We start from the raw sequence: 14,609 nt of genomic DNA on the forward strand, positions 1-14,609 counted from the left end.
TACCTAAGAAGCCGTTGAACTTGACTGGACAATCAGATGCTGGACTCTCTGCTTGGTAGAATATGCTTGCAATGGGGGAATCTCAACTGAACTTGAACTGTGGTTATGCAACAAGGTGGAGGAGTCCACCATGGTGGGAGGGTTTGGGGAGGGGTGGGGAAAATCCCAGTACCTATGAAACTGTGACACATAATACAATGTAATTAATGAATTAAAAATAATAAACAAATGAAAAAAAGAATATAAACCAACATTGAAATGTCTATGAGGAAGTCACAGGTTGTGGTTGAGAACCTGCATTTCCCTAGTAACATATTGGTTAATCAATACTATGTCAATTGATGCCATAGTGTTGTAAATGGTTGTAAATATTATGTTGGGTTTTTTATCTGATTGGGATGATACTCTGCTGGTTCTACCTTCAGACCAGAGATGGTCTCACCAAGAAGCCATTGAACTTACCAGGGCAATAAGATGGCTGGATTTTATGATTGGTCAAAGCCTCCAATGAAAGAATCTCAACTGAATTTGAACTATGGAAATGCAACAAGGTGAAGCAATCCACCGTGGGGTGGGGGAGGGTTTGGGGAGGGACGGGGAGAATCCCAGTGCATAAAAAAATGTGTCAGATAATGCAATGAAATTAATAAAAAAAAAGAAAAAGAAGACTACATTTTAATGCAAGTGTCCACAGATAGAGACGGAAAACAAACTCATATCATGTCCTTTAAATTTTCCGTGAGCTATCAATAACATGCCACTGTACAACTATGTATATATAATGGTTTTTTTTTTTGGCTGGGCCTACCAGATAGTATGTTATCTTTAACCAGGATGCATGAAATTTGAACAATGTATTGCATGCATTTGCAAATTTTGACCCAATCAAACTGGAATTCCGTTTCATTTGTTAAACACTGAAATGTATTCCTGTGGCTAAGCACTTATGAGACCCACAGAAAAAGCAAAGTGACAGGTGAATGCTTGCTGGACTGAAGTGGCTGAAGTGCTAGGATTGTACTCCATCAGGTGGCAACCAGGCTTGTGTAGAAAAGCTTGCCAAGACTCCAGCAAAAAGCCCTCTTGCAGATACGTCCTACTCAGTCACTGATGGAGTTTACATCACTCCCCATTGATTGAGAAGATGACCCTACCATTTTCAATATGTGACCTTCTTGATAAAGTGTCACACGAAATAATAACCCTGATATTGTGTGTGTGTGTGTGTGAATTGCAACACTAATTCTCTAAAACTTCTAAACTTCTCAAAAAAAAAAAAAACATTTTTCTCCTCTGGGTAAAAACTTCAAAGTTGATACCCCCGTGTTCTATAGAGTAGTTAGGAGAGTCCCAAGCAGGTGTTTGTGCAAAGGTGTTTTTGCTCATCATGGACACTGGCAGGTGCACAGCCTCAGGGCACAGTGATCCCCTGAGTTCTGATCACAAGGACAAGAGGCCATGGCCTCACTGATGGGGTAACCTCTGAAGCATCTCCCTTTGGATTTGTGTCCCTGTGTGGCTCCACAGACTTGCACACAGTATCTACAAGTAGAAGGCATACAGCAGTACTGGAATGGAAATGGGGGTGCCCTGCGTGCTGCTTTAGCCTCCACAGAAACAGCTGAGAATGCATACAAACTCCTGCTCCAATTCTCCTACTATCTGCAGGTGCTTGGGCCTTGAACCCTGTAATGGGTTGCTATACCATGCCATTGCCTGTGATGTTTCTGTGCCTGCTCTTGAATGCCTGGGATAGTTCCCATGGCAGCCGTCCCCAGTACTGCTATAAGCCACTGGGCTCCAGTATCGATGCTGATGGAGACCTGCTGCTGGGTGCATTTTTCCCCCTTTACTACATGAAACCAGAAGCAGCCAGGATCCATTTATCATTCCTAAGCCAGCCAAATGATGAAATAGCAGCAGACAGGTAAGCCCAAGTGTGAGCTGTGTGTGATCTGTGCTTATGTCTGCTTGTGTCTGCCTGTGTTTACTCTTTGTTGAGGATGCTAAATTGTGTATACAGAAGCTGCAGCAAGACACACCGATGAAGGCTGGTGTGCCCTCCCTCCCTTTGCCTTTAATATTCTTCCATTCTCACTTTTCTGTTTGCACTCCCCATGCCTTCAATCACAGATTAGTGAGAAAAGCTGGAATAAGAAAAGAAGGGATAAAGAGAAGAGAAATTTTGTATCCACTCCATTGATCTGAGTCCTAATTATCTGCTGAAATTTCTGAAATGAATGAGGCAGACAGAACTCTAGTCTCAACCTCTCCATCCCAGAGCAGCTAACCACATGCAATGGTATTTGGCATGAGGTCAGTGTAGGTCTAGGCTCTCAGTCTGTGGAATCACTTTTTAAGAGTGTCCCTGAAAGCTTAGCCTGTTGTGTGTGAGATCTACCTCAATGCAACCTTCCACACACAGAGATCAGTCATTGACTCTTTCTCAATAGAAGCCTTGGGAGCACCTGATTGTGATTCAAACAGGATCCTCGAGTCACTGATACTCTGGGAATGGAGAGGAGTGAGGACCAGGTTTTTCAGAAAATTATTACAGAATTCCAGAAGGCGTACCTAGTGTTCTGCCTTCTGTTCCCCGATTGGCAAATGTCAATCTAGCCTTTGTGTGCGCCTTGGAGGGTCAGCCAGTGTCTGCATCCTTAAACTTTCTATGCCTCGACCTGGGAAAGTGCTCTGTGTTACAACATTCCACTTCCATACCAGGTACTACCTTAGAGCTGCGTGTATCTATTCGTGATGCACTTCATGTTATCCATGAATACCGAGTACAATTCTGTATGTCTTACCCCCACATCTTCACCCAACATTGGACACTTCAAGAGTCTCTTAGTTTGCACACCTCTGGGGATTAAACTAATGCTAGCTTTTATTTCTGAGCTTTACTGGTTAGAATTATAGGGCACGTTGTTGGATCCTGAGGTGTGCTCTTTCCAACAGCTTTTAGTCCTTGATGACAAGGACTTGCTGGTCAGCCTGCAGCTTGTCCATCACAGTCACCATCCCCATTCCTGTTTTCAGGGTGTCCCCATTCCCCAGTCCTTCCATCCTGCCTGGGATACGGCCAATACACCTTTTTGTGTCTATCCTCCTCTGATAAATATTTCATATGAACTGACTCATAGTATTTCGGATCTTTTGCACCTAGCACCCATCACTGTATGATATGTCTGTGTTTTGTCCAAGCTCTGCCTTGTAGCATTGGTTTCTCACGGTAATTTCATATCTAGACCTATATTTGACATCAAACTGATGGTGGACATTTATTGCACATGATAGTGTGATGAAAAGTGTATGTTTTTCAGTATTCTGGATATAATGTTAACCACGTCAGAATCTAAGACTTCAATGTTTGCAAGAAAATAGTCCATGGAGCCTTTTGTGTCTTGTTCCACTGAGGCATTGTGTTCTAGAATCAATCTCACTTCATCATCCAGCTTTTCAATTTTTGAAAATGACACACAAATGCATTTTGCCACACGTTGTGAAAATTGGACAATATTTCCATAGAAAGAACTGCATTAAATTGCACCCTTCCAGAATATTTGGTGATCATGTGTGGTTGTTAAATAACATACATCAAGATGCCAAATGAACCTAAAGTTAGATGATTTTTATCATCAGACTCGGGTGCAAGGTCATGATTGCCATGAAAATAGCCTGGAAATTCCTCCATGTATTTCCTCAGTGGATGTTTATTCTAGGCACCTGACTGATCCGCCAAGACTATTGATCAAGTGCCTTGGGCTTTCAGTGGACGGTGGGTACGGAACTTCCCTGTCTGTTTTTCGTGGTTGTGAATTCTGCACTATCAATAGTACTGATATCAAGTGCTATAACTCAGTGGTGTAATGAAATTTTCTTCATGGAAAAAAATAACAGAAGGAAGGTAAAATGGGTGAAAAATATGAATATTCTAATTTAATGCCATTGATTTGTCATTGAGATAAGAAAAAAACAAAGTATGAAAAACAAGAGGAGTAGACGTTTGTGTGTTGAAATTAAGTGTAACAAGTAACTTGTCTAGTTGAAACTGAAATTTTTTTGTGAAAGTATGCAGATGCAATAAAATTGAACACTTGAGGAAAAACAATGTATGTAAGAATTCTTCACACACAAACTGTGGGAAACTTGAAAGCAACCCTAAAATCACAAGAGTGTCTTTGACAAGTTATGTCAACTGTTTTATGAAATGCGGTTAAATGGAAATGACAGGTCACTAACTCAGTGTTCCAACATAAAGGTCAACGGGACCCAACCAACAAGTGATTGCACCAACAAATTTCATGAAAATAACTCATCAACAAGTATGAAATTGATTGGTATTCAGATTACAGGTAAAATATAGAAACAAGAGAAATTTCGTAAAATTAAGAGCAAAGGTGCCTATTGTGAGAGAACAAAACTTCCACTCCAACTACAATAGCATTTGAGAGCTATGAATAAACCCCATCCTTCCACTCAAACAAGACAGAAATATGCAGAGAAATGTTTTGGAAAACAATGCAAACTGAGATTAGAATTCAGTGCAGGAGAAAAAGAATGAATGAAAGTGAGCCAATGTTGTGAATATTCTCACAGTGAGAAGTCATGAGCTAAATGTTAATTTGTCAGACAAGTATAACATAACCAGTTGCTTTCACAGGAGTTGAGATTTGGCAATGGAACATTCAGACAGGGCTCAGGAAGATGGCTTTGTTGGATCTATTCAAGAAGAGAATACTCTCAAATATTGGAATAACCAACAAGCCAGAAGGGATTCAAAGTATTCCAGAAATCAGGGATAACAGAAATACATTCTACACTCTGTGTGTCCAGGTTGGGCACATTGAGGTTTTCCTAGATGGCTCATGGAGATGCATGAGCAGAGGTGTCCAAGAGCCATTCTGAAATCCCATAGAGCTCTGCTGAGCTCCTCTCTGAAGCTCCATGAACCACAGCTGAGCTACCCCAGAATGGCACCTGATTCTATTATTGTTCAATAGCATGGCTGTGTGGATGCACTGAATTCCCTGTTCTGATCCTCCTCTGTGTTACTGCCCCTCTGCTTAGGTGGCTGTGGAGGAACTACCAATATGTGCTGGCCTTTTACTTTGCCATCCAGGAGATCAATAAGAACCACCACCTGCTCCCAAACAAGTCCTTGGGTTTCCAGTTGTACAATGCCTTGGCCAGTAACAGCTTCACACTCTTGAATGCCCTGTACTGGCTCACAGGGGACAACAGCTTGACTCCCAACTACAACTGCCAGACACGGAGTAAGTCAGTGGTTGTCCTTGCTGGAACAAGCCCAGTGTTCTCTGCTGAAATGGGGACCATTTTGGAGCTCTACAAAATCCCACAGGTGAGTGGGATGTGAATCCTGTTGAGTTAAGTTTTCATCTCCTCCCAGTCACTCTGACATGTTTCATGAAATGAAAACGTAGAAGCAACTAGCTTCCATTTGCAACTCTCCTTGCATCATGACAGTTTCAAAGGACCCCAGAGTTCCACTTAAATCTGATGTCCATCATGCATTCTGCCTAACTCTTCCCTCCTCACAACCACCCAATCTGGTATCAACTCAGATTCATAGTCAATTTAACATGTTTGATTCAAAATCAGCCATGTGTTTGTGCATGTGTGCGTGTGTGTGTGTATGCATGTGTATTTGTGTATATCTTTAAAAGCTGAGAAATGAAAATAAACATTGCAAGCAGTGCATTCCCTTTCCCTGGTTGAGTCATGAATATCTGCGATAGTGCTGATGTTGCCTGGCTGTTGTGAATTCCAGGACCCTGCCATTCATTCCAAATATTTCCAATAGTGGACTGGAAGTCCATTGCAGGGCCCATTGGTGCTGCCTCTCAGACTCTAGGATTTTCAGAGATTCTAGAAGGGACCCCAGGCAGACACATGGAGCTCTGAATAGCATAATGCACAGAGAAAATAGCCGATCGTGACTCAAGGCTGCAAAGTCCTATGACCAACACTCAGAGAGCATAGCTGATGGTATCCTTCAAGGAGAGTCGGGTGAAGCTGTGGAAAGAGGTGAAATGGGAAGGTTTAATAGATCGACACACTGGAGCTCTTGAGGGTCTGCATTTATGGATGGTGTCACAAAGGGGACTAGATCAATTCTAAAGGGGCTCCTGATTTCTGCCTTCACATGGCCTCAGCTCTGGATCTTGTATCCAAACCTCATGCACCATCTGTTCTTACCCTGGACGGGATGTACTCACACATTTCCTCTAATGACACAAATGAGGTTTCCCATGTGAAACATGCCCTTCTCTGTGCCCACAGGATGCACCTTGGCCTTTTCAACTGCAGATTTTCCTTACTCAATAATATTATGTTCTGCTTGCAAGACATATTTTTCACATGTTTCTCATGACAGGTAATGCTGGTTTTCTTTCAGCTCACTTATGGTCCATTTGATCCCATGCTAAATGATAAGAAGCAGTTGCCCTCACTCTATCAGATGGCCACCAGCGACAGCTCTCTGGCCCACGCCATGATCTCCCTGCTGCTGCATTTTGGCTGGACATGGGTGGGACTCTTGGTGTCTGATGACATGAAAGGCGAGCAGTTCAATCAGGCCATCCGAGCTGAGATGGTAAAGAGTGGAATCTGCTTGGCCTTTACCTTCAAGCTCCATGAGACAAGGACTGTGTATGAAAAAACTGAGACCTATTTCCTTTATTCGGTCAGCATTTCCTCTGCAAATGTGCATATCCTGTACAGCAATATCAGGAGCATCTTTACCAATGAACACCTAGGGGTATACTATCTAACCCTGGGGAAGGTGTGGCTCATGACAGCCAAGTGGGACATTGTTGTGGATGAGACACATTACATGCTGCACTCTTTCCATGGGGGCTTTTCCTTCTCACCTCACAAGGGCAAAATCCCAGGACTCAACACTTTTCTCAAGACAGTGAACCCCTCCCACTACCCAGAAGACTTCCACTTCGGTGAATTGTGGTTTCATTTTTTTCGTTGCCTACCTGCTGGGTCAGGTTGTGGACGCATAAGAGTCTGCCCTCCCAATGTTTCCCTTGAATTCTCCCCAGGACACATTGACATGCTGACTATGTCTGACTCCAGCTATTTAGTGTACAATGCTGTGTATGCAGTGGCCCACGCCCTGCATCGGGTGTTCCTGGAGAAAGTAGAAATGGGATTCCCGGAAGACACAGCTCAACCTCTGATTCTTCCCTGGCAGGTAAGCCCCCTCCACAACAGGACATGCTCTCAGCCTCGGACAACAGTAGTGTGTCATCAGGATATTTTCATGTTGACATCAGCATGATAAGTCATGAAAGAAACTGGACTCTTCCTCAGTGTGCCATAATTGTTCAGTGTGGATACATTACATATCTGTCAGAAAAAAATTATTTAAATATTTTGTTGACATACCCTGTAATCACCCAAAAATGCATGTAGCTTGACTTCTTTTTTATACTTATCCAAAAATTCTTTTAATTTTTTTTATAACCTTGCATGTTTGATTTGGTCACAAAGGGTCAAGGACTAGAGGATAGTTGGTAAGACCATTGTTTCCACACACATATCATCATTTTTTCCCCTGTATCTGGGCTCATTCTTTTTCCAGCCCTGTCTTCCACTTGACCAGATATGTATTGCCCTCCTTCCTGATCATGCTCACTTCATTCTTGGCCCTCATGCAAACCAGTAGAATTTGCACCATAGTTGGGGCAACTCCCCATAAGCGTCCACAGGCCTCCCACGTACCTTGCTTCCTATGCTTGACAATATATACCACAGAGTTGTTCAGACTGCCCCACATCCCATTTAGCTCTGCTATATGTCAAGCAATTAGCCTTCCAGTGCATAAATTTAAGGAAAAGGAAGAATTCCCTAGGACATATGTACCGCCCATCTCTAATTTGATTGCTTTCTTGTTTCTAACTATGCTGCCCATCCAGCTACATCCACTTCTGAAGACAACACAGTTCACCAACAATGCTGGGGATGATGTGTCCCTCCACAAAACAACACCCCATCAGGCACACTACGATATTCACAACATTGTCAACTTTCCTGCGGGCCTACGAGAGATGGTTAACATTGGAAAGTTTTCCTCTGGGAGTGGACGTGACCAAAGCCTAGTCATCAGGGAAGACATGATAGAATGGCCTGTTGCATTCAAGGAGGTATGGTTCTGGGGAGAATTCTGGACATGCTCAAAAGGCTCTGGGTGGATGAGGATCACTTTTGATCTCACAACATCAGAGGTGGAGCACTCAAATAGTAAAAAGTCGCAGGGAACTCAATTTCATGAGTGCAAGGAAATGCTTCCTGCTAGCTTTCCTTACATCTATTCTCCCTTGGTCTCTTAACAACCATTGCAAACAGGCAGTCCTGAGATTATAGGGCTGCAGGGACATCTGTCTTCTTGGCAGTTTACACAGTTTATACAGAGACATAGTTTACACCATGCGTAGTTATAAACAACAAGTCACTACTTCTAAAGTGCTACCTACGTCTTATGAACGTTCCTTCCTTGGATATGTGATAAGCTACAGTTTCATTGCAAAGACAAAAGCAAGCACAGGAGGAGTGTTCCGAGAGTACTTTGGCAAAGCCTGTAACATGGGCACTGATCCCAGGGCCACTCATGTGCCTGTCTTCAGGGGCTTTTCTTAAAGCACTTCCCAAGACCTAAGGCACTCCTCCCAAGGTTCAAAGCCCAATGACCAGTTCTCAGCACACACTCCTCCAAGCTCCTCATGGCTACAACCAGACCTGTAAGATTTCAGTTGAAGTAGTTCAACAGAAAGACAAAATTGCCAAGGACATGTGTCTGGAGATGAATGACATGAATGTGATCAGGTGTCCTGACACTATCTGGTAATGAGTTGGAAATCTTGAATGAACATCAAGAAACACGAAATTCTAGGTCTATATGCTGTTAACAGGAGCAGGACTGCAGAAGGCACAGTGACACAGGCCAGTCTTGTGATGGTGATGAGGGAAACATTGCCATCTTCTCAAAGTGTGGAATGATGTGTCAACCCCTGACCAATGCTTCTTTATGCTCCCTCAGACTCCAACATCTGTGTGTAGCCAGAGCTGTGGGCCAGGATTCAGGAAAATGCCAGAGGAAGGAAGAGCTGTCTGCTGTTACACTTGTGTTTCCTGTGCAGAGGGGGAAATTTCCAATCAGACAGGTATAAAACACCTAACTGACCTATGAGAACTCCATTGTCTTAGGCATAGTGGCAGTGGGATCACAGTGCACTGTTGTTCTCCAGGCACACAATCACTCACTCTTTCAACAGAAGTGCTTTAGAGTTACCACCCACCTCATTGTATGTGACCTCCTACCTGACAGTGCTCTCCTGACACCTTGACTCTGTTAGGGAACCTCCTTTACCATCCACTGCTGCGTGACACAATCTCATCCAAGTCCTTTGAGTAAATCACACTGAGGTCTAAACAAGAAGCAGCAGGAGGTGTGTGTTTGTTTGAAAAGACTGTGTAGATTCCTAGAAGTAATGAAATCAATACTTTTTCATACACTACAGAAAAACACGAAGCTACTGCTCGTACACTGTTACTCAGAACCTACACCCAACGTTGTCATTTGGAAGTAGAAAACAGAAGAAGACAAAAACAAAACACAGTGAAAAATGAACATGGAACAAGCTATTACATGTGCATTTGGGTCATCCTAAGATTTTGCACAAGCTCAAAGTTTTGGAAATCAGCTATCCAAATTAAATGCACTGAGAAACATGAAAGTGCACTAACACTCACTAAAAAAGACATCTATGATCCAAAATATCCCTGATAAGTTAACTGATAAATAAATCTTCAGATTTCATCTAATACCCCAATGCCAATCATGGCAACTGTCTTAGTGTTTTGATTTCAGTTATTTCAGACAGGAAGAGGACCACAAAATAATGAATTCTATTTTCAACACTCATGCAGTTAAAAAAAGATAAAGTCTGACCTATGGAACAGTATAAATCTGTTTATAGACAGTGTTTCAATGAGAGTGATGACAGAAATACTTGTAAATCCCATCAAAAATGGAAAAACACGTTGGAAAAGGCATGTAACACAGCTCCATTCTGAAATATTGCAGAGATATGTGACCTCTTTAAAAATATTTATTTCTTTATTTGAACACATGGTAACAGTGAAGTGGAGAAACAGAGGTAGACAGAGAGAGAGGTTCCATCTTCTGAATCACTCTCCACATGGCCAAAAAGCGAAGCAGGAGGTGACCTAAGCCTGAAATCAGGAGCTTTGCTGTTGTTTTGTTCATGGGTGGTGGATTCCTGGATGGTGGCTTCATCTTAAGACACTCAGCAAGGCAGTGAGCAGAGAGCTACATCAGAAGTGCAGCAGCCAGGACTCCAACGGCTGGGTTGCTGTCATCACAGGTAGTGGTTTTACAGACATAACATTAGTACTGAGGCTTGTATTCCTGCATGAGCTCCATGTACAAACACTAAGGGCATTGATGCAAGTGTTACCCAAATAACAACGCTCTCGGCAAATCACTGATATTTCATTGAAAGAGACAAACCCACCTACCAACATGGCCCTGATGGAGTCTTTCATGTAATAGAAGCCTGAGTGATGTGTTTCATGAAATATTATTTTATCTGAACTCAGAGTGCTCCTGATACATGATGTGAACCTAAACTGGGAATAACCCATGCCTCCATGTGAACATGAAGGGAAAGCTATAAAAATTACAAAATGCATTAATGATGATGAATTTATCACTACCCATATGAATCTTGTGTTGATAATATAGTTGCACCCATATCATTTCAGCATAGGAACGGGAGAATTGACAGGATGAGTCCACAGTTGAATATAGAGTCCTGTTTAGAGTGTGGATATCATAGAAGTGAGAGATCATTTAATTCTCCATCTAAGTGAAAAGCTTTAAAGCCATGACCAGAGAAGCATGGGTTAACCCAAGTCAATGCAGGCTTCTGTAGAGGAAGACAGTGTGGACAGTAAGCACAAAGGTTAGAAGAATTTGCATCCATTAGAATATCCGTGAACAACAGCGTCAGTCCGTAGACACAAAGTGTGAAACAGTTTGCTCGAATGGACATTTTCCAAGTGCAGACAAAAATTCACCACGGGTCAGAAATGCAGAAAGTTGCTCTTGTGTGAGATAATAGAACAACCTAGCTATCTGTACACAAAGGGTAACTGTAGAGTGAACATTTTCCCAACAGGGAGAGATTCAGATTTAATGCAAGGGAAATCATGAGTTTCTTTCTGTCCTACAGATGCAGAGCAGTGCATCCAGTGCCCAGAGCAGGAGTACCCAAACACGGAGAGAACTCACTGCCTCCCCAAGCTGGTGACTTTCCTGGCATTTGAGGATTCCCTGGGGATGGCCCTGGCCTGCATGGCTCTGGCCCTCACTCTCCTCACTGTTATGGTGTTGGGGATCTTTGTGAGGTACCAAGACACACCCATCGTCAAGGCCAATAACCACACCCTCAGCTACATGCTGCTCATCTCACTCCTCCTCTGCTTCCTCTGCTCCTTCCTCTTCATTGGCCGTCCCAACACAGCCACCTGCCTCCTAAGACAAATCACATTTGCCCTGGTGTTCACACTGGCTGTTTCTGCCGTGCTGGCCAAAACCATCACTGTGGTTCTGGCCTTCAAGGCCATGAAACCTGGAAGGACCATGAGGCGATTGCTGGTGTCAGGAGCCCCAAACGCTGTCATTCCCATCTGCTTCCTCATCCAACTGACTCTCTGTGGCATCTGGCTGGCAACATCTCCTCCCTTTGTGGACACAGATGCACACTCTGAGCATGGACACATCATCCTCTTGTGCAACGAGGGCTCCATCACTGCCTTCTACTGTGTGCTGGGCTTCCTGGGCTCATTGGCCCTGGGCACCTTCACTGTGGCTTTCCTTGCCAGGAAGCTGCCTGACACGTTCAATGAAGCCAAGTTCCTGACGTTCAGCATGCTGGTGTTCTGCAGTGTGTGGGTGACCTTCCTGCCTGTGTACCACAGCACCAAGGGGAAGGTCATGGTGGCCGTGGAGGTCTTCTCCATCTTGGCCTCTGGTGTGGGTCTGCTCTGCTGCATCTTTGTCCCCAAATGCTACATTATTCTCATAAAGCCTGAAAAGAATTCTTTGAAAAGCTTAAAGAAAAAAGTAGGTCCTAAGCGTGTCTAGATATTTTTTCCAAAACGTTCACTGTCATCCTTGCAGTGTTTGGAAACCAAATATTACACTTCATTGCATTCAGGTGTATAAAATACCATGTCCTTCTTCCTATATATTATTTGTGGGTAGTAAAGATATCCTAGCAGAGTACATGGGATCCATGTTTGGTCTTGGCTCAAGCTGTAGTTCTGAGCACCACTGGGACATCCTGGTTCCAGCTACCCAGCCTGGGTTGACTCCTATTGTTGGTTTTAGACACAGCCCTGACACAGGCACTGGAATGGAGAGATGCAATGAATAAAATGGGATGTGTCTGTTTTGTCATTTACCTTCTATGTCTCTCTCCCCCAGAGTTAATGCACAGCCTGAGAAACTCTTAACTGATTAAAAGCAATCATGGTGTAATCCAAGCCTCAGATCAGCATGAAGATATGATAGCCATGTCCCTTTATTTTAGCATGAATGTTCTGGCAATGGTAGAGTCTGAATATTCCTCTTTTCATGTATCCTGTGCAGATAATGTTAGTGCCTATATAATGTTAAGACATTTGAATCATTCAGGCTTTACGTTCCAACACCCCATCCTTAATTGAGTACTTTTCATTTCTTAGCTGACACAATCATTTAAGTGAGATTTCTCTCCCAGGTGGGGTTCAAGGGTCACTTGGTCATCAGCGTTCTTCTGTGCTCCTTTTGAAGTTCTTCCAGAACATTCTCTGTGTCATAGTGAATGCATTGTCCATGTCTACAGGACTCTGATTGCAACATTTCATGTTGCTCAGCAATATACATGGTTTTACCTTTGCTTGAAGGTTTCTTTCTTGAATTGCACATGGGGACACCAGGCTGTATTGGTTGATGTGAAAATGTCACAGCCACGAAGAACTGTTTTCAGCTGGAACAGTGAGTGGTAGAACAGTACATCCACATCCATGGTGCACTTCCTGATTTGGTACAGTTTGCTCACATGCTTGGACAACAATATCCTCTCTGTGGACAGAACACATTTCCATCACCCCATAAATAAATGCTGTACACTATCCAATCATGACCTTAGATCATGCAAGCAAACTTGACCTTCACTTTCCAAGTCATACGTCAAGCTTCTTCATGAAAGCAAGAGCAAGAGCTAAATTAGTTGAGGAAATCATATTAAGTCTAGACAATAGCAAAGACGTAGACATTACAAATAATTCTGTGAGTGGGCCTCATTTTCTCATATCTATTTTTACTTTAAAACAATACTTGGTAGATATTTTATTCTTACTTGTATGCAGTCCTTACAAAAGCAATTGGGTATGCAAATGTTTCAGAAATGTGATTATGTACTCTGGAAAAGCTGAATCTTTTAGTACCTGAGGACTTACATTATAGCTGTTTCAACAATGAAATTTAGTGATGTCCTGAATAATGCACAGGGGACCAACAGACAAGCTTTAGAACAGTGTATTAATAAGTCTTCAAAGGGACTGGGCACAACAGTGTAGTGGTTAAAGTCCTTGTCTTGCATCTGCTGGGATCCAAAATGGTAGCTAATTCTAGTCCCGGTGGTCCTGCTTCCATCCAGCTCCCTGCTTGTGGCCTGGGAAAACAGTTCAGGATGGCCCAAAGCCTTGGGACACTGCATCACGTGGGAGACCTAGAAGAGCTCCTGGCTCCAGGGTTCAGATTGGCTCAGCTCCAGCCATTGTGCTCATTTGGGGAGTGAACCATCGGACGGAAGATCTTCTTCTGTGTCTCTCCTCTCTGTAGATCTGCGTTTCCTATAAAAATAAATAAATCTTGAAAAAAATAATTTTTAAATTGAAATTTGAAAATCTCTTTTTTTCCCAAACATGGTCCTTATGGTGAAAAGAAAAGAAATAAAGGAAAACAAAACAAAACAAAAACCAAAGAGCATTACATTCTCATACAAGAGCTCAAGGATAGAGACAGAAAACAAACTCATGTTACGTCATTTTAACTTTTCCTTGAGCTATCAATCACATGTCACTGTACAACTATGTGTAGCTAATGTTTTTCTTGCTGGGCCTACCAAATATTATGTTATGTTTAACCAGGAATCTTGAAAGTTGAGCAATGTATTGCATGCATTTGCAAATTTTGACCCAATCAAACTGGATTTTCATTTCACTTTTTCAACACTGAAACATATCCCTGTGTCTAAGCACTTGTGAGACCCACAGAAAAAGCAAAGCTGCAGGTGCATGCCCGCTGGGCTGAAGTGGCTGAAGTGCTAGGATTGTCCTCCATCAGGTGGCAACCAGGCTTGTGTAGAAAAGCTTGCCAAGACTCCAGCAAAAAGCCCTCTTGCAGATACGTCCTACTCAGTCACTGATGGAGTTTACATCACTCCCCATTGATTGAGAAGATGACCCTACCATTTTCAATCCGTGATCTTCTTCATTGAGTGTTA

At 42.8% G+C, this 14,609-nt stretch overlaps 1 protein-coding gene across 1 annotated transcript; it reads left to right on the plus strand.

The window, feature by feature from the left end:
- Positions 1–1,706: 1,706 nt before the first annotated feature.
- Positions 1,707–12,202, plus strand: LOC131478423 (vomeronasal type-2 receptor 116-like). Its single transcript, XM_058657678.1, has 6 exons — positions 1,707–1,927; positions 5,071–5,362; positions 6,419–7,225; positions 7,950–8,177; positions 9,071–9,194; positions 11,289–12,202. Exons 1-6 carry the CDS (start codon positions 1,707–1,709, stop codon positions 12,200–12,202), a joined length of 2,586 nt encoding a protein of 861 aa, XP_058513661.1.
- Positions 12,203–14,609: the final 2,407 nt, after the last annotated feature.

The sequence above is a fragment of the Ochotona princeps genome, chromosome 33 (genome assembly GCF_030435755.1).
Source record: "Ochotona princeps isolate mOchPri1 chromosome 33, mOchPri1.hap1, whole genome shotgun sequence".
NCBI classification, from domain to species: Eukaryota; Metazoa; Chordata; class Mammalia; order Lagomorpha; family Ochotonidae; genus Ochotona; species Ochotona princeps.

Coding starts and splice junctions, on each gene's coding strand:
- LOC131478423 (XM_058657678.1), top strand. CDS start 1,707: ATGCCATTGCCTGTGATGTTTCTGTGCCTGCTCTTGAATGCCTGGGAT. Junction 5,363..6,418: donor AGCTCTACAAAATCCCACAG/GTGAGTGGGATG, acceptor GTTTTCTTTCAG/CTCACTTATGGTCCATTTGA. Junction 9,195..11,288: donor GGAAATTTCCAATCAGACAG/GTATAAAACACC, acceptor TCTGTCCTACAG/ATGCAGAGCAGTGCATCCAG.